General features: G+C 34.4%; 1 protein-coding gene across 1 annotated transcript in view; it reads left to right on the top strand.

Moving 5' to 3' along the window:
- LOC114324510 (sodium channel protein Nach) overlaps positions 1-8828 on the top strand; it is a 63086-nt gene extending 54258 nt beyond the window's left edge. The window contains exon 10 of the mRNA XM_028272369.2: positions 7569-8828. Coding sequence (XP_028128170.2) covers positions 7569-7762 — 194 coding nt within the window. The 3' untranslated portion in view covers positions 7763-8828. The remainder of the gene's footprint in view (positions 1-7568) is intronic.
- The last annotated feature ends 13281 nt before the right edge of the window (positions 8829-22109 follow it).

Below are 22109 nucleotides of genomic sequence, written 5' to 3' on the forward strand. Positions count from 1 at the left end.
GTGTTTCATGTGAGAATAAAGACTAATTTTTTTATTTTAATTGCGACAATATAAGAACAATAAGCATTAAAATTTTAAAAATGACCTTTTATTAAACCCAATCTAAAAAATGATGATATTTTAATACCTGATCGGGATTTGAGTAATAAAAGACCGAAAATGAAATTTATTTCGGGGTTTGACTAAGAATGTTACTCAGACCTGAGGATTGACTAGTCAAACCTAGGAGTGCCTGAACTTCGGGGTTTGACTCTCATACATATCTTTCATGAGCCTTACGTACTTTTCAGGAACCCATTTTTCTCTTGTACATCTTCATAGCTCTTGTCTAGGAATTGTATCATATATGTCTTCTCAAGATCTAGAAATACCAAATGTAGATCTCTTCTTTTCTAGCTGTATCTTCTATGAACAGTTTCAAAGCAAACAAGCATCCGTTGTCCTCCTATATATAATATCGGTTTACAACGTTCTTCGACGTCTTCCGATTTCCAATCTCCATCTCGTTCTGTCATTCCATAGATCATCCTCGAGTTCTCTGTCCCTGATTTCTCTATCAACTCCTTCTCTCCAACTTCTTCTAGGCCTTCCTGGTGTGCGCCTTCCTCTTGGTTGCAATTCGAGGGTTTGTCTTGGTATTCTATTCGCCGGCATTCTCCTTACGTGTCCGTACCAGCTGAGTTGTTTCGTCCTGATGTCGTCAACAATAGTATGTGTAACTCCCATGATTTCTCGGACTCTCTCGTTTGTTATTTTGTCGCGTCTAGATATTCCCGCCGAACGGCGCCAGAAGTCAATTTCTGTTGCTCTAAGCATTTTCTCTGTTCTGTCTTTTAGAGTCCAAACTTCGCATCCATATGTTGTGATGCTTTTTATTATAGTGTTATATATTTTTCTTTTATTTTCCTTAGAAATATTTTTATCCCACAGTACGCTGTTCAGTAAGGATATGCCTTTCATTCCCTGTATATTTCGTTCCTTAATAGCTGCATCTAATTTTCCGTCTTGAGTGATCTTTACTCCCAGGTATTTGTAGTCTTCACATAATTTTATTTCTTGATTTTCCTCTACTCGGAGACTATGTTGGTCCCCTCCGATACTCATGTATTCAGTTTTTTCCATATTCACTTCTAGGCCCCACTCTGTAAACTCTTCTAATAGTTTTCGCATAATGTAACTAAGATCTTCAGAGTCCTGTGCTATGATCACCTGGTCATCCGCAAAGCACAGCGTGTACAAAGTTGAGTCCGTTAGTGGTATGCCCATATTCGTACATTTTTTCTTCCATTTGTTGAGTGCTGCTTCGAGGTATATTTTGAATAGTGTTGGTGAGATACAGCATCCTTGCCTTAGTCCTTTAGTTACTGTGAATCCAGGTGTTATGAGATTTCCCGTTTTAATTTTTGGTGTTTGTTGGTAGTACAACGTTTTTACGGCTTCAACCAATTCTATATTTACATTTGTTTTCTCCAGTGCCTCCCATAACTTAACCATCGGGACACTACCATACGATTTTCTAAGGTATATAAACATCAGATGGGCTTCTTGGCCACGAGCAACTTTCTTTTAAATTATCTGAGTAATGGAGAAAACATGATCTATTGTAGATCGACCTGCGCGAAAACCAGCCTGTTCTTCGGCTTCCATATTTTGGTATTCTTCTTCTATTCGATTTTTAATAAGTTTTTCATACATTCTGCTGATACTAGTGACTGCAATTCCTCTATAGTTTTCAGGTTTTGATTTATCTCCCTTTTTGTGGATAGTGCGCGTGCTCAGATGTGACTCTTTCCATTCTTCAGGTATTTCATGGTTATTCAAGCATTGCTGGAAAAGTTGTCTTAGCCGCTTAATTAGAACTTTAGGTCCATATTTGATGAGTTCCGGAGCTATATTTCCTGGGCCAGGTGATTTGCTGTTCTTCAACTGTTTGCATATGGTTTCGACTTCTCTCTCATTTACTCTGATTGGTGATCCTATCAACCTGACGCCTTGTATACCGTTGGATTGTATCTGTTTGAAGGGCTCTCTTGTCTCTGTTAGTAAATCTTCAAAGTATCCTTCCCAAGTTTGTGGTGATATGGACTGAATAATGTCTTTTTTTCTGTCGTTTCTTAAATTTTTTAATAGTTTCCAACGTTCTGAACTTTGGCTTCCACCTATGTATGTATTTAGCATGGTACACTTTTTTGTCCAGGATTCGTTTTTCTTTTGACATATTGTTCTTCTGACCCTCGCTTGCATTCTTTTATAATGTATTCTGTCTTCCATGTTTTTTGTGTTCAGATATTTTTGATACAATTCTCTTTTCTTTGTTATATCCTACGAAATATCTTGATCCCACCAATACGGTTTTCGATGTACGGTTTTTTCATATCACCCTAGTACTTCTAAAGCAGCGGCGTGTATACATTCTTTGATGTTTTTGTATGACTGATTCACATTTCTGGTTATCCTCCTTCCTGGCATAAATCCTTCTGATTAATTTCTCCTACCGATGTCTCTCCTCTTTGCTATACAGTTCTCTCCCAAATTTTCATTCTGTGCGACATTAACTTTATCCCTCTGTACTTCTTACTGTCCTGAACGCCTTTATGTTTATACAGTGGTACCATCACAGTACCAATCACTGGGAAACATATTTTTTGTTGAGTAAGATCTGACACTTGTTTTTCGCTAATTTTTGTCGTCTGAATCTAAGAATAATCTCAGATTTTGTCTATCACGTCAACTTTTTAAACTGAGGTGCCCATTGAGTGGCCATATCTTACTTTATGAGGTGCCCATGCTTTATCTTTATCACCAAGTTTCACTTTAAAATAGGCAAAATATGCTTGTCTGATAAACGTACTGATGTTTGTCCTTTGACTGGGAAAGGTAAAACTGCCACATACAGTCCCTGGCTATATTATTATGACCACCTATGAATTTTTACAAAAATCAACGATTCCACTAGGTTTGTTTTGTTTAAAATATGATTTTTAAATTTAATTTTGTTATGTAATGTTAACGTTATACAGTAACTATATTATATTTAATAATAAACACCAATAAAACATTTGAAAATATTACATGTTTATATACTTTTTAATAATTTGTTGAACTTCTGACCTTAATTAGATGGAAAATATTTGGGAGCTTTTAAAACGAGAAATTTCCGATGAAAAGGTCACTAACGAAATTGTTTTGATTAAAGAACTAATATATCGTTGAAACAACAATGACAAATTTAAGCAAAAAAATTTTAACTGGATTCAAAATATGCCAAGACGGGTACTAGCGGTAATCAAAGTTGTTGTAGCGGTAGTGCTGTTTGTTAATAAATTTATTATATTTAATAATAAATACCAATAAAACATTTAAAAATATCACATATTTTTATTTTTTCAATATTTTGTTGAACCACCTTTAACTTTGATTACCGCTTGTATCCGTATTTTCATACTTTGAATGCAGTTAATTTTTTTTTGCTTCAAGTTGTCATTGTGGTTTCAATGATATATTAGTCCTTTAATCAAAACAATTTCGTTAGTGACATTTTCATCGGAAATTTCTCGTTTTAAAAGCTCCCAAATATTTTCCATCTGATTAAGGTCAGAAGTTCGACAAATTATTAAAACGTATATAAACATGTAATATTTTCAAATGTTTTATTGGTGTTTATTATTAAATTTAATATAGTTAATGTATAACATTAACATTACATAACAAAATTAAATTTAAAAATCATATTTTAAACAAAACAAACCTAGTGCAATAGTTGATTTTTATAAAAATTCATAAGTGGTCATAATAGTATGGCCAGGGACTATTCGCGGTGTGCAAGTACTTGGAAGGGAAACGAGAAACGACCGTGCGCGAGTCGCGGAGAAATATTGCAACTATCTTAAATAATTCATATTGTCAATTCAAATTGTCAAATTGACGTATATTTCATACCTTCTGTCATTGAAGCAGAAAAATTATATATTGCTCCACAATATTGATATGATATGCAATTATTATATAAAGGTAAATTTAATTAATTGCATTTTGCTTGCAGTAGGTACTGCATTTTAATAACTAATTTTATTTACTACATACAATTGTTTACGTTTGCATAACATAACCTGCATCTTATTTTTTCTTCTTATTATTTTTTTGGACTATGGCCTTGACAATTATCCAGTAACCAGGACTAATATAATTGGCCAATATAATTAAAAGTGCGAATAAAAGTACAGAGCGTAGAAATAGGGGTCGCTTTGCCGAACTTGCATGGTCCCAATATATAACAAAACTAATGTAGCCTGTTTTCGCACTTACGACGTGTAGGAGCAGAGGTAGCCATAAGGAAACGATTCAGTTCAAACACACTAAGTAGTTCTATACACTTCAGTAACGAACTACCAAATACTGCTAACCGACACACAACGTTTTACCACAATATTAACTGAGTATAACAGACGTAACTGAACAGGAACAAGCATGTCTAGACCAGTTGCAGTTATCAGCACGTCATTCCTCCCACCCACATAGAAAACGAACGTGACGTGATAGAAGAAAACTAAAAACAGTTTTGAAACCAGCATACCTAATTCTATAGAAAACAGCTAAAAAATCTAACTCAACAGAAATTAAGTTTCAAATTGTTCCCCAGTGATAATTAATCACTACTATTTATTCCATCTACCTTATTGTAACTCGTTTTGTCTACGGTTGCGGCAGACCAAATGAAGCGCTTATTGTATAAAGGGTATAAGTCCACAATACATAGTTTTGAGAAAAACGAAAAAAACTATTTAGCTTAGAAACTTGACGACCTATCAAATTTTGTTCTACAGCTGAATTGTAGAAGGGGCTAGTAGAGTGACATGTGATACAGTAAACTTGGCTTTAAAAACTATTAAGGCCAAAAAGTCATTTTTAAAGGCTGGGACTTGTTTCCTTTATACAATCAATGAATAAAAGACGAAATAATGCTGCTTCTCTAAGTTAAATTATTAATTTATTTATAAAAAAAAAGGTTTATTATTATTAGAGTCCGGATTTATAAGCATAATGCTTATGGTAAATAATACAAGCAGGACTATTTTCTTTTTAAATATGAACGAAATATGCAAAAATAAGTCATTTTGACAGCCCTTTTTATGCTTTTTTTGATTTTTTTAAATTATTATGCCTTTTTTTAATTTCTCTGCTTATTTGGTGCTTTTTTATATACTATTATCATTTTTTGCATTTGCGAACAGCAGAAATTTAATTTTGATCTATGTAGTGCAATTTTGGACTCTGATCTCCCTTAAAATAAATTGCAAAATGAAAGTTTTAAATCATTTTTGGAAAAGTACCTACTATCGAAGACATGTGCCGGATGAAAATACTCTGCGAAAAAATATGTTAATTGCATTTAAAATAAAACCAGAAAAAAAGTAAAAACACTAGTGGGAAACAATTACATCTGATTTGCTGTGGACGAGGCTAAATATATTTGTGGAAGATACGTCGCTAATTACTTCATAGGCGTACTTCACGAAGAAATCTTGACGAAGGGTTATTTAGTGTGCTCAAAAGAATTAGAAGCAATAAATACCAATACAGTTCCAAGATCCGTAAATGACGCTAACAAATTTTTATCTTCCCGAGGCTGTGCATACCAACAAAATAGTAATAATGCTTTTCGACGCTGCACCATATGATCAAAACGGCATCAAATCTTAAAGTGTTTTATCCAAATCTAATTCACTGTACGTGTCTAGCACACGCGTGTACACGGCCTGAATCGCGTTAGACTATACGGCTGCAATTTCCACTTGTTAATGAGTTGATAAAAAATGGAAAAAATATTCAATAAAGCTCCTTTAAGGGTGCAACTTTTTAGAGACAGATTCTCTAACATTCCATTACCACCGGAACCAGTGTTAACTCGGTGGGGTAGATGGTTAGATGCAGCTTTATACTACGCCGAATATTTCGAAAATTTTAAAAACTTCGTATTGGAACTTGAAGAGACTGCTAGCAAATCGATAAAATAACAACTTTTGTTATGTGAGTGAAACAATAAAATAGTTGGAGAAACAACAAATATCATTAGTTGAGTCGGTCCAAAAAATAAACAAATAAACAGTTTTGAAAAAAAGATGGAAGGTATACCTGGAAAAATTGGTCAGATAGTATTAACAAAATTCAAATATGTATTAACAAAAAACGAAGGATTTTAAAAGATGAAAATATTTTCAGTTTTAAATTGAGAGCACGTTGAAGATATAAATATGGATCCGGCAGTAGTGGCAAAGTATAAGTATGCACCGATAACCAATGTGGACGTTGAAAGAAGCTTTTAGATAAACAAAAATGTTTTGAGTGATAGGTGCCGAAACTTTACGATGGAACATTTAAATGAGTAATTAGTTATTTCATGGTTAAAACAAAAATGATATAAAAGATAAGATAAAAATGACATATTTCCTTCATCTAAAGCGTGTCGATAAAAATTAGGTTAAAGCATATTTGTTTCAGTTATCTATTTTTTTTTGTTTATTCTATTATATTATTAAATTTATAATAGGTCTTACTAGTTCTTAAGCTAAGCCTAGAGATAATTATATATATTTTCTTAAAAAAAAATGGTTTGTCAAAATTTATATGCTTATTTTCATGCTTTTTTTGTATAATAAAATGCTTTTTTTCGTAAAATTGTTATGCTTTTTAAGCGCTTTTTTGCGTTTATTTATGCTTTTAAATCCGAACTCTAATTATTACAAACAAGACCTAAAATACATTGTAAGACTAACTAACGTAAGCTAACAGAAGTAATAAAATAAACGACTCTGTAAACAAAATGACACAAACGATGGTGGCGCCACAAGAATTATTGTATAAAGGTAATCAGTCCCGGACTAGTTCCCTTTATACGCTTAACAAAAATTTTATCGTGCGATATTTTGCGTATGGTAAGAGATACAAATTTCCTTTATAGACTCATCGATCCGTCGATGTTGGTTTAACAAAATGTATATCTCACTTTAATTTCGTACGGAAGTGGACTTATTCCCTTTATACAATAAGCGATTCAAATGTGCGGCAATGGTTTCAACTATGTTTTGCGCACCGAACAATGAGCAATGAGTTTTAATAGATATAAGTATTTACTCTACTTACTAACTAGGTACATAATACATACTAATATTATATATGTATTTACATTTCTACATTAGGCAGCGTTTAGATACAGCGATAAATCGCAGCAATTTATCGATATCAATTGGATTTGCATCAATTTTTTGTTGTGTGTAAACGGTACATCGCATCAATTTATCGGAATTGGATTGGTGTTGGTATCGGATTGCATCAATTTATTGTAACGATCGAGTTGTTTCAGTTTATAATTTCAGTTTAGCGCAGCGTCTAAACAGCTTTAAAAGAATCAATAAATCGCAGCAATTTACCGTCAAAATAAATTGCTGCGATTTATCGCGGCGTCTAAACGCCACTTTACATCTCCCTTTTTGATGACTCGTATATTATTTGTTTTAGTGTTTCGCTACTAATCAAAGAGTATTTACGATACAATCTTTTATTTGTTTTAGTGTCGATGGGTGGAGCTACAGCATTATTTCTAGGAGCAAGTCTTTTGAGTTTCGTAGAAATATTTCATTTTTTCCTTATCACTCCCATTAGTGACTATATTAGAAGCAGAAAGAAAACCCAGAATCCTAAATGGACCGTAAAAGATGATAAATTTAGACGCAAACATAAGGAAGCACTACCTTCAATTACTTAATATCCACAACTGTACAAAATATCAGTAATTGTTAACATAATAAAATTAACAATAAAATACGTTATTTAAAGTATTAGGGCCGGTTGTTCGAACGCTAATCAAGAAGTTGATTATAATTAAGTCCCCTTAACAACCATCAATTAACAAAACCCCTCATTCGTACATCAGTCAGTTGATTGTAATTAGTTATGTTAATTATCATTATGATAATTAACATAATTGATTGATTGATTAATTATTAATTATTAATTAACATAACCAGAACATCAGTATTGGTGGGAAAGAAATAGAACTCGTAGATAGATATAAATACCTGGGACATGAAATTACGATTGGCAGGGATAACCAGACTCACGAACTGAAGAGAAGAATCGGCCTCGGGTGGGCAGCATTTGGAAAACTGAGAAAAACTTTTAAAAGTGAGTTGCCCTCATGCCTAAAGAGAAAGGTATTTGATCAGTGCGTCCTCCCAGTCTTGACGTACGGATCAGAAACACTTACCTTAACTAAAGCCTTGGCTACCAAACTAAGAGTCACGCAGAGAAGAATGGAGCGGTCAATGTTAGGAATAACTCTGCGAGACAAAATCAGAAACGAAGAAATCAGGAGAAGAACAAAGGTGACTGACGTCATCGAAAGGATAGCCAGGTTGAAGTTGAGATGGACAGGACACATAGCCAGAATGACAGATGGGCGATGGACAAAGAGGTTATTAGAATGGAGGCCAAGAGAAGACAAGAGAAGCGTCGGTCGACCGCCTACAAGATGGACTGACGACTTAAGAAAGCTGAATAAAAACTAGATGAGAGCGGCGCAGGATAGATGGGGTTGGAAACGGGGGGAGAAGCCCTATGTTCAGCAGTGGACTTTTGAGGCTGGATGAAGAATTAACATAACAATTATTAACATAATTGATTAATAAATCTGATAATTGTAATCAATTATGTTTTCAGCAACCCAAACAAAGTTGACATTGACAGTTGGTGAAAGTAATTAAATATTTGATAATGATCAGTTGATTCCATTTTTAATTAGCGTTCGAACAACTGGCCCTAAGACTAATATAAATGTTTACTGGTTAATAATTAAAAAAGTTCATATGAAAATAGTTTCTATCATTGTGGGATCGGTACTCACCGGAGGGACCGCAGACATTCGGTAACAATTAGCCTATCTTTGTAAAGACAATGAAGTCGACTTTTCAAAGTAACAAGACATTGACTCAACACACACACTACACATTATACTATTTGATTGCCAAATCAACCGTACCATGCCAATAGCCCTTAGTTGTCGAGGAATTAAGAAGCAACAGTAGCGCGCGGAAAACGCGGTCCAAGATTGCGGCTGTAATTTTGAATATTTTGTCGAGATATTTGGCACACATATCCATAATACATATAATAAAGAATGGCGGTACAGAGCCCAATTTAAGAAATATGTTAATATGTGGAAATTACTCTATAACTAAATAAAATTTGAAAAAGGAGCCTGTACCGCCATTAAGAAGAACAAAAAATACACTTTCTTCAAATGAATCTTTTATCCCATGCCTAGATTTTGTGTCACATTGGATCTACTAAAAATCGATTTTCTATAACAAGAAATCGAACGTGACTGACTCGGCAACATTTAGCGCGCCTATGAGTATAAAAATTATTGTTTTTGATAGTATGATATCACTGTCAGTGTCGAATTACCGACGCACTGTTGCCTCACTGTTGAAAGTTCGCAGAACGTTCGAAAAATAAAAATATTGATGACGCGCTACTGTTTACTCTTGCTAAATAAAACAAAATAAAAGTCAATATATTTTTTAATAACTGCCAAAATATGCAGTACCCAAAATACTATAGAGCGCTTAGGATTTGCTCTTCATAATGCTCTTCTTAATTATTATGGCCGTGGACGTATAAATTTATACGTCCATGATTATGACTAAATTTACTTTGGCATTAGCAAAAATAAAAATAGGATATGAAATGGAAAATTGCGAAATAGAAATAATACATATGTTATGCAGATGACGCAGTCCTGATAGCGAAGAAAATGACCATTTCATTATGAAGACTAAGGAGTTCAATATAAATATTTCGCTTGAAAAAAAAAGTCTATGAATATCAAAAAACAAATGAGATATGTACAAACTAAAGACAAAATGGTAGAAAAAGTAATGAAATTTAAATATCTCTGAATGAATTTTGGAAACAATATCGAGGAAGAAATCAGGGAATACGTAAATGACAATGGTAAAAGCAAATTAGTAAAACAGTAAGATGCCTTAACTATACAATGTGGAGAAACAAACATCTACACTTAGGAACAAAAACGCGTATACAGTGATAAGCGCGCTAATAACCAGCAAAATAGCTCAAAAGATGGAAAACATAATACATTGCGAAACAAAAAGAGATGAAACTAGTGGAGGTGGAAGTTATCGTTATAAACGTCTAAAATAACATTTCACTACATAGTTTCCCACCTTTAGAAGTATCAGAGGAGTATGACAACTGTCACTGTGCCAGTAGAATTTTATAAAATACTCTTGTCACAGACGTCTTAAGGTGGGAACCTATGTAATGTAATGTTAATTAACACTTTATAACGATAATTTCCACCTCTTCTAGTTTCATCTCTTTTTGTTTCGCAATGTATTATGTTTCCATGTTTTGAGCTATTTTGCCGGTTATTAGTGCGCTAATTTGCGTTATTAGCGGTTATAATTCTTTAGTTAGGTCTAGAGATTTAAAATTTCCGGAAAAATTGGGTGCAGGAAAAAAACATGATTTTTCCGAAAAAAAAAACAGGAAAAAATGGAAAAATACGGAAAAATTGACATTTTTTACTATATACTAAACAAATTCTGCATCCCGTATCAAAATCGATAAATTTAGTAGAATTCGATAGATCTATAATATTATCAGAAGTGCCTTTTGTCTTTAAGTAGGTATATAAAAGACACAATATTAAAAAATTTACCCAACAAGTTAACCAGACTAGTTCTCTTATTGAAAGCTTGCTAAAATATATATGTTGAAAAACGCTACGAATTTTGTTCTAAGCTGATTCACTTTGCAGCCTCTTGATGCTCGCTTTAAAGAAGAATAATTGAATGAAGACCAACTAATGGAAGCCATAGACTTCATTTCTGAAATGGCTTGTTCACTAAGGCCCGGTCTTTTCATCTCCGAATAACTAGTTATCGGGAAGTTTATTTGACAGATTTATATGTAATCTGCCGGATAAACTCCCGATAACTGTTTATTCGGAGGTGAAAAGACTGGGCCTAAACCTAGATGTAGGGAAGGTGGTGGCAAATCTAGCCCAATTTAGAACAAAAACTGGATTTTTTAGTCGAAATTCTTTATGGGATAGTGCAAATATGTAGTACTAATCCCGTTATATGGTAGCAAGGTTTATGTACATCGCAGCCACTTATGCCAATTTCCTCCCGAATTTTAAATGGACCTCCATATTCCGCCTCTTCAGAAAGAAACTGGTCTTTACACGGCCTCATATATACAAGAAAAAAAATGTTATCACAGGATAAAATTTATAAGTTGTTGCTATTCATTTAAATTTGGTTATACCCCGTCCGTGGCTCAGTGGTAAGAGCGCCTGCCTTTGGATCGAAAAAATCCGAAAGGTTGTGGGTTCGAATCTCACCAGGGTCAGGAATTTTTCATTTATTATAAATTAATAAATTAATATAGTTTTTGTCCTTGTGGGATCGGTACTCACCGGAGGGACCGCAGACGTTCGGATACAATTAGCGTCTCTTTGCAAAGACAATGACGTCGACTTTACACTTACTCAACACACACACTACACATGACACTAGGTACCTAACTGTTCAAAATTACCGTACCTACCATGCCAATAGCCATTAGTTGTCGAGGCATTAGCTAAATAAAAAAAATTTTGGTTATAAACAAAAAACAGATATTTATTTACGATACTAGACCAGATCCACTTAAAAAAAAACTGACAAAAATCATGTTGTTTGTGTTGTCTGTTCAGAATGGTGAAGAGGAGATCGAGTCTGAATCAGATGCTTGGTCTGAAGATTCAGATTCAGACTTAGATAAAAATATACCACGCAGCAATTTGGTTAAATAATGTGCTTTCTACCTTTGAAGTTTCGGTTTTGACACTTACAATTAAAGTATCTTAGTTTAAGTACACTTAAGTCTCAATTAAAAAATATTTTCAAATTTTCCCATTTTTTCCAATTTTTTCAATGGTCTGGAAAAAAACGGAAAAAAACCTGTTTTTCCCGTTTTTTTTCCGATATGTTAATTTTCTAGTTAGGTCTATCGTAAAATGATAATTCTAAAAAAAATAACAGAAAATGGTGAACAGATCGGGAAGTATGAAACATATGGAAGTATGAAACATATGTAGTAACAATAGGAGAGTTGATGGATAATTCTGGAAACCTACCCTCGATAAAAATAACTTGTAATGCTTATAGAACTACAGGTAAAAAGTTCGAAGTACTACTTGAACAACGGAAAATACTCACGCAAGAAAAGTAGAGCTTCTTCTACTACCACAATGTTTCCGTGGCGTTATATTTCTATTCCCAGATACATATTTTGAGGCTTATTTGAGTATTTTTTCGTTAATTAATATTTTGAATGATTTGTGTTCTCTTGCAACCGATTAGCTGTAAAATTGTATTTCTTGATATAGAGCGAGCATTCGACAACACCTTCTACAAAGCAATCACAAGGGTAATTCCCAAAAGGAATAGATAAAAGAAACCGCAATTGACTAGACTGCATATTGAGGAACTGTAAAATATATCCAATATTACTGGTGAATACAGGTTCATCATAAGTAGCCAGATGCTGCCCGCCGGGAGGAGGCTTATCTCTTCTCTTAGAATCTGGTGATGGATAAGCTGATAGCTAGACTCGACTACAAAAGACTTGATATCCTAGACTATGCGGATAACCTGGTCATCTTAGCCCAATGTAAATTTAATGTCACAGTCAGAGGTAGAATGCAACAGGCTCTGTAGTTAGAACATTGACGTCATACATAGTGCTTAATATACGTAAGCACTCAGAAATACAAAATTACGAAATTAACCAGAAGTAGCAATTTAAAGGAATTGAGGCCTCTAAATCTAAATTTTACATGTCTAAATCTGGTGAGTGAAATAAAATATCTCGGAGTAATATTAGACTCAATGCTTACTTGGAATCAGCAGAGAGAAGGGTGCCAGACGCACTCATGGAAAAATGTGGGACTTAAAACCAGACATGTCATATTGGATTTATAACATGGTGGTAAAGCCAATAATTACATATGCATCAGTAGCGTGTGCAAAAAGGTAACAAATTGCTATCTTCAATGAAGCTATAAAGAGTACACCAACGATTGGAGATACTACTGGACCCCCCTCGTTTAATACACATAGTTATAAACCCTTCTCTTCGGGAGGAGAGAACGGGGTATGATATACTGCGAAATAATCTGCCTAACGGTTCGATCAGGACATTGTAACATCATAAATGATATCATGGATGCCAAACGAATAGTGATTCAGGGATAAGTCAGAGGATATGCTTAACCCAGAATACAGGGTTATACCTGGTACAGAGGAGGGCGGTCCATGGAAACGGGGGAAGCACCGCTTCCCTATACTTCGAGGTAAGAAAATATATTATTAATTAATATTTAATTATCAAAAATGTTTCCCTAATCCAAGTAATCTACATATTACCTAGGCAATGCAATAGGCATTGAAAAATATTAAAAATTAATCGCATACGAACGAACTCAATATGCAACAACAATTCAACTAGTCGGTCCACTCCTGACAGAAGCGCATCTCAAAATCGCTGCTTGTCATGCAGTTGTCCCGTTTAAAAATTGGTCAGATTTCAATGACCGCACCCACTAGACGCGCGAATTTTGGTATCCTGGAAGCCTGGAAGCGATCGTTCGAGCGCCTTCCGAAAAGTGGGATGCTCTGACTGTTACTGCTGCTAAGGGGTGCTTAGGTACATACATTCGCTTAAAGAATATTTCGACTTAAATTTTTTGCAGAGATTTTTCCTTTTACTGATCTTTTATTTGACATTTTACAGATGAAGTCAAATTACATTGCATTTTTTATAAGACAAATTGATGACTTTATTAATACGACAATTAAAAAACGAGAGCAGTTTAAAAATATTTGGGATAAAACTGAAAATATGGGGTTTGAACATGAAATAAAAATAATGAAGATTGATAATGTCGACAACAGACAACCTTCTGATAATATTCTACAAATGAATTCTTGCTTTAAAAATTTTAACGAATTAAAATTTGTAGAATTATATATAATCTTAATATCTCTAATTATAATTCATCAAAATTTCCCACAAAGGAATTTATTTCACTACGATTAAATAATGAAAATTTTTTTGATATCCCAGCTTTGTATTCTCAGTTAAGTGTCGTTTATGAAACAACTAACATTAGTGATAAAGAAATACCCAGAAATCTGGGTATATAACTACTGGTTTAAACAAGTCGATGTGTGAAGTGGTCAAGTTGTGTGAATTAGTAGATACTAACTATTCCAGCCACCAGTGCATAAATTGATCGAAGTTTTTCGGTATTAAAATGCATTAGAAGTTTTACAAGAAATTCAACAAGCGAAGACAGACTTTCCAAGTTAGCCCTATTGTCCATTGAAAAAGACTGCATTCAAAATTATCAGTTGATAGGAGAATAGACCTCGAGTATAAATAAGTGTCATATTGTTGAAAGTTGTGTGTTGTGGAAAATGCCTCGGAATATAAATTTTTTTAAATAGAACTCTTCTTTAGGAAACCAAGCCCAGAGTGAGAACTCAAGGCCTGAGCAAGCAATACAGATCAATGATAGGTCACTAGTCACTAGAAATAGCGGGAATAGAGCGCCTCACGCATTGATCGGAGTAGGATTTAGTGTGTGAGTCCTTGTACCCAGGACGTCTCACATAAGCACTTTGCTGATAGAGAGCCCCTATAGCGCATCAGAGTGTTATCAGGTGGGAAGTGGCTCGACCCTTAAGAAAATATTTTGTATCTTTATTGAATCGCTTTTCATTTCGAAAAAGTCACCGCACGCCACTGACCTGGTATATAGATAATTTTAAGAATGTAAAAGAGTTGGGTGATGAAATATTCAGTAGTGATGGAAAGGACACCACACACATCTTATGGAAAATATAATGTCACTCAAATTCAATAAAATTTACATAAATAGATGCTTCCTGAAATTTCAATAATTTGATACCATTGCGCCAACTCTGTATTTTGATTAACAAGAGCGTAAATTGATAAAAATAAATCTAAAATCAAATAGGAATAATATGTGTGTCAAAGAGAGGAAAAAGATCTTGTGATTCGCTCCTGATACACCGTCAGGCCATGATGTCGGGAATGTGTGGGCTCCAAAATTATATGGGAGTGCATGCATTTCGTTGCATCATGCTATGGTACGCTGGACAAGCCATACAGTCTGTAGTCAACACCCCGATGTATGAGCGGGAACAAAAGGTGAAAAATACTCATACTCTCATGAGTCGCATCTGGCGAGTCATGAGGGCCTTCACATTTTACTCTCTTTCAACTTGTCTTGAGTAAAATTTCTTTAATCTTTCCTATCGGCCTCACTTGGCCAATTCTTACTTTTTCCGACCCCGAATGGCTATTAGGTTTCCGAGGGCAGACGGGTCACTATTTTTTACTTCTATCACTCTATCAATACTTCTCACCGAATGATTGCCGGTATAAGCAATCCCCCACTTACTGACCAACGGCTTCCGGCGGAGCTGTCTGTTGTCCTGAGACCGAGAAATCGGTCTCAAAGGCGGAGGAACCAGGAAATGGTCAACGGCATCAGGATGTAGAAGGCCAGGATAAACCACTACATTAAAGATCCTTGTGGATATCTCTAGTACAGCTTCCCATGACAGATAAGGAAACTATACATACATTTAATGATCATGGACTTCGGAATCCAAGATCCGGCAGGGGAGGAAGATCACAACGAGACCACGGGGCCTCTCAGGTCGTCAACCACGAAAACCCCGTGTCGTGGAAATCCACAAGATAGCTACGTGGAACGTAACAACTATGTTTGAAGGTGCAAAATTACAAAATATTCAGCTAGAAATAGCCAGACTAGACATTCCTATCCTAGGTATATGGGAGACGAAATGGCTAGGGTCAAACATATTTGAGAGTAATGGATACATTGTATACCACTCGGGAAAGGCAGAAGGACCCAGACGTAACGGAGTCGCAATCATTGTCAAAGAAGAAATTCGTAACTGTATCCGAAATTTCGTCCCCTTCAATGATCGTATCATGATGATTCAGCTGCAAAATAAACTGCTGAATATTAATATAATACAAGTCTATGCACCAACAGCTGACAAACCAGATGAAGAAATTTAGCAATTCTACAGCGAAATTAAACAAATTCTCCGGAGCACAAAAAAAACATGAAGCTACAATTATTATGGGAGACTTCAACTCAAAAGTTGGTGCCGAAATCACACAAGATATAACCGGAAAGTATGGACTTGGAGGAAGGAACGAAAGAGGGCAAAGACTAATACAGTTCTGCCAAGAAGAGAAATGCATTATAGCAAATACTTTGTTTCAGCAACCTAAAAGACACCTGGAAATCTCCAGCTGATCAAGAGGGAAAGATATTCAGAAATCAAATTGACTACATTATCATTACATCTGCAAAAACATACCCAAGTGCAGACGCAGCAACTAACCATAATCTGCTCTGTGCTGGATTCAAACTAAAACTAAAAAGAATAAAAGCCCCCACAACGCAGAAGAAACCTAATACTCGACTCCTAAGAAATGCCGTAATAGCAGATGAGTTCAGAAATAAGATAAATCGTGAGATTAAAAAACAGTTAGAAAGATCTGAACAAGAAAATATCGGTCAAAATCTAGATATCATGAATTCCGCCATGGTCACCATAGCAAACGAAGTTTTGAAACCAGAAAAAGACCCAATAAATGATACTAGACCTTATTCAACAAAGAAGAAATTGGAAAAACAAAGACGAGATTCGGTATAGAGAGATATATCGACAAATAAGATACGACGTTAAGCGAGCAAAAGAGGACTGGATGGAACAAAGATGTCGTGAAATGGAAGAACTACAAAGAAAACATAACGAGTTTAATATACATAAAAAGCTTAAATAAATTACCTACACTCAGAGAAAAAGAACTCCTCACTTTATGAGAAACTCCAAAGGTAACATAATTCTCGACTTGGATGAAAAAAAAGAAGAATGGACTAACTATATAAAAGAGCTCTTTCTGGATACGAGGCCACCACTTAACACCACAAAGTATACGAATACTGGTCCTAGTATTTTAAAAGCGGAAGTAGAGAAAGCCATCAAACAGAGCAAAAATGGGAAATCTCCAGGCCCTGATCAAATACCATCAGACTGGCTCAAACTTCTGGATGACGATAATGTCTCACAATTAACAAACATTTATAACCATATATACGAGACTGGAATGATGCCACAGATATGGTTGGAGTCTACATTTATTCCACTCCCAAAAAAACCTAATACATCATCATGTAAAGACTTTAGACTAATTAGTCTCATGAGCCACTCTCTCAAGCTACTTCTTAAGATAATTCTTAATAGAATCAAGCAGAAATGTGAAGAGACAATGGGAAACAAACAATTCGGTTTCAGAGAAGGATTGGGAACAAGGGAAGCTTTGTTCTCAATGTTAACATTACATCAACGATCATGGGAAGTACAGAAACCAATTTACGTCTGCTTTATAAATTTTGAGAAGGCGTTTGATAGAGTTCAACATGATAGGTTGTTTGAATATCTAGAAATGATTGGAATAGATGATAAAGATCTGAGACTTTTACAACATCTATATTGGAATCAAGAAGCTTCTATTCTGGTAGACGGCAAAGAAACAGACAAAATTTGCATTCAAAGAGGTGTCAGACAGGGTTGTGTGTTATCCCCAACTTTGTTTAACGTATACTCAGAAATAATTTTTAATGAAGCCTTGGAAGGACAATGTGGAGTTCGAATCGGGGGAGAAACTATTAACAACATCAGATATGCAGACGACACCGCGATCATGGCTGAAAATATCGAAGATCTTCAATTCCTTATTGATCGAGTCACTAGAGAATGCTCCAATAACGGACTTAACATAAATGCAACAAAGACAAAGTTACTTGTGGTTAGTAAACAAGACGTCGGCCCTATGCAACTAATTGTCAGTGGTGAATCAATAACAAAAGTTAACCATTTTAAATACCTAGGATGTTGGATAAACGAGACACTAAATCCGGATGAAGAAATTAAAACTCGTATAGAAATTGCAAGAGGAGCATTTATGAAACTTAGATCTATTCTGAGCAACTCTCAGCTGAATTTACAACTAAGAATCAAGTTCCTAAAATGTTATGTGTATCCTGTATTACTATATGGATGTGAAACCTGGATCATGAAGGTTAACATGATGAACAAATTAAAAGCCTTTGAGATGTGGTCGTATCGTAGAATGCTCAGAATATCTTGGGTTCAACGCATTTCAAACAGAGAAATCTTAAACAGAGTAGGTCAAGGCGAAGGTGACTTAATGAAGATGATAAAAAAGAGAAAACTTGAATATCTGGGGCATATAATGAGAGGTAGCAGATACAGGATGCTGCAGTTAATACTCAATGGAAAGATCGACGGAAAAAGAGGAATTGGTCGAAAGAAATATTCATGGCTCCGAAACCTTCGTCAATGGACTGGCTTATCAGCAGATCAATTGTTACATGCCGCACAAGATCGAGAACGATATCGGCAAATTGTTATGGAAGCTACCCACGCCTAAAAATTTGGGCACGGTACTTAAAGAAGAAGAAGATTCGCTTACTCCATAAATCTTTCTCGAGGGATTAAGGCAGAGGCTTACTCTTATCTTTTCCTATTATTATTGATAATAAAGTAGGTATAGTTTGGTTAGTTGTACCGCCTCTAATCGGCTTAAGCTAGTGGTGAATAGTATTTAATAGCCGCTAGACTAATATTATTTATGAATGAAAGTTTTATGGACTTCAAAATGCGATTTCGATAAACTTTAATTACAATTAACGCACTAATTAATCAAAATTCAGAGTTGGCGCAATGGTATCAAATTATTGAAATTTCAGGACGCATCTATTCATGTAAATTTTATTGAATTTGAGTGACATATTTTCCACAATATGTGTGCGGTGTCCTTTAAACATGCCCATTGCACTAGGAGAATATATGTATCTACGTCTTTATTACTATAGATAGAGATCTTTGCAGTCTTGCACTGTACAAGGTATAAGAGAAATTAACATAAAGGCTTTCTAACTGAAGCAGATCAGTATATGCACATATAGCCAAGCACCCATCGGGGTTCTTATGAGCCCTAAGGTGGACTCTACGCGGCAATTGATAATTAACTTGCCAAAAGAGTATCAGCTACATTAGTCCAGAACTAACCTTGAAGAATGTCAAAAAGTATCGGACGCTACCGGAAAAAGTCTGGTTCTAAAGGAAATATAACGCTCACTGGGAAAATATATCCAGATAAGCACACAGCACAATCTATACTGAACGAATAGTAGGGGTGAAGTACTGTAGAAAATAGGCAAAATCAGCTTAGAGTCATAACAGGATTACTTTCGGGATATGGATTCTATATAAGAAGACCTAAAACATGCAACTATATCTTGTAATTTTCTTTCTATTGACTTCTTCTTTCAGTATGGGTGACCACATCTTACTGCATTCTACCGAGGAATTTGCGACACAATTGGTTTCATTTAGCATAATTAGAGCCGCTTCTTTGATTTTTCTCTTTTTACTATCTGATTCTTTCAGGATTATACTTGAATCTCTCCACTGAACTCTACGTTCATTATCCCATGCATGTTGACATATTTGAGATCTATCAAAATCTCTATTTTTGATATAAGACCGATGTTCACTTATTCTAACGTTTAATGGTCTTGATGTTTCACCTAAATAAAATTGTTCGTATTCACAAGGTATTTTATAAATACAATTCTTTGTTCTTTCTTGTCGATTGTTAGGTTTAGATTTAGATAGAATAGATCTCAATGTGTTTGTTGTTTTGAATGTTGAAATGTTGAATTTATTTCCTATTGTTTTAAGTTTCTCGGTTAGTCCTTTTATATATGGTATTGATATTTTCCTCGTATTATTTCTTGTGGATGTTATAGGATCCCGTTCTACGTTGTTCTGTTCTATTCGATCAGTATTGACAATTCCTTATTTATAAACGATAAAGGATAATCATTTTTTAATAAAAAACAGATGTTAACAATTATTTTTCTTCTAACAATATATTTTCGTTAGAACAAGTTATTTTTATCTCTATCATATAAGGATTTAATGATTCCCTTCTTAATGTTGATGTTGTGATTTGATTTGTAATTGAGATATCTGTTGGTGTGTGTTGGTTTTCTATACACTTGAGTCTCACATCCAGTATCCTTCTTTGATACTAAAACATCGAGGAAAGGTAGAGTGTTATTATATTCCTTTTCCATTGTAAATTTTATTGTCTCTTCTTGATCGTTTATAATATTTAGGAATGTATCCAACAATTCTGATCTATGAGGCCATATTGAAAATACATCATCTACATATATCCAGTATGTAGTTTGTATTTTGACAACGAAACCCGATTTGGGCTTCGAAACGTTAATAAAATCATTTTTTTTTGCTAAAATTGTGGCTTATTTCGCATTAAAAGTAATTGATTATAAAAATTCCACAATAAAATAGCTTCAAAACAACATTAAGAAACCGGTATGGGCCTAGCGTTGGTCAAAATTTTAGGAGATTAGAAACCTTGTACGAGAAACTGGCATACTGTCAAAATTCAATTAAATTTTTAAGACGATGTAGGGACAACAATTTAATACCAAAGGGCTTGAGGTTACGGCCAGCATACTCAAGCAGAAGACTCCAAAATATTCTACATAGAGCCAGTTTATCAATGATCCGGGAAAGGTTACAATTTCATAGGTCAAATTTATTTTTTATTGAACAAGACATCGTAAGTATTGAAGATTTGCTTTTCGGAATGAAAATTCATATCAACAACAAAGAAATATACATTTAAGTAAACTTAATATTCTTTTAGAACAAAATAGTATATTGTACATACTTTTCATAACCTAAATAGAAATACTGACAAATTAGCGACAGTTGTTGATCTATCAAATAGACATTTAAATGCAACGGAAAATTTGGTATTGTCAAAAGGTTTAAACTATGCTGTTACTCACCCATCTATTCCAAAATTAGACATAATTAGCTTAGTTGAAAAAATATCCCAGTGTTTCAGGGCTGCTTTATCCATTAGGCAATATAGGCAGTTGCCTAGGGCGGCAAATTGTGAGAGGGCGGCAAAAATCACGGTTATTAGACTTTATTACGGTTGTCTTGTCCGACGGTGGTGGGGAGACTTATATTTTTGACTTTACGTCACAAGAGTTTACATTCCCATATTTTTAAATTATTTTCGATCATTGAATGTGTGTTATTGTGTATATATGTGTATTATTTGTGTTATTATGAAATAATAAGATAAATAATACACATTTTATCTTATACCGGGTGGCGAATCGTAAAAAGGGCCATAGGAAACTCAATGTAAAGTTCTGAATTGTTGAATTTCTGCTTCCCTAATTATTCTACGCCAAAAGTCATGAGAGAATACGTGTAGAGAATTAAAATCTGTATTAAAATCAAAAGTTAAAATTGTTCTACGATTTAAATGCATTCCAAAATTTTGAAAAATATGATACATTTGCCACAATAGGTATGCGTGTAAAAATAAGGCCACACGTTACTATTTAACTGACAGTGCTCACACCATTGACTGAATAAAAAAATCTTTATGAGGGTATCTTATCAACTGTATTGTTTTTAAACAATAGATAATAAAATAAAAATATTGACAGTTCAAAAATGTGAACATTATTGCATTGTGTGTGGCCTAAGTTTGGGCTGAAAACTAAAATGTATTACATTTTTACAAAATTTTGGAATATGTTTAATTACGTAGACCAATTTTAACAGTTATTTCCAATACAGATTTTAATCCTCTTCAAATAGTTTCTAATGTCTTTTGATGTAAAGTAATTTTAGGGAAGCTGGAATTCAACAGTTCAGAATTTTACATTGAGTTAATGCAAAACTTTGACGCATGTCAAAATTCTCAATGTGTTTTAATTGTACTCATTTTTTTCGAATCCTGAGAAAATTAATAAATATTTT

Source organism: Diabrotica virgifera, chromosome 2 (genome assembly GCF_917563875.1).
Source record: "Diabrotica virgifera virgifera chromosome 2, PGI_DIABVI_V3a".
Classification (NCBI taxonomy): Eukaryota; Metazoa; Arthropoda; class Insecta; order Coleoptera; family Chrysomelidae; genus Diabrotica; species Diabrotica virgifera.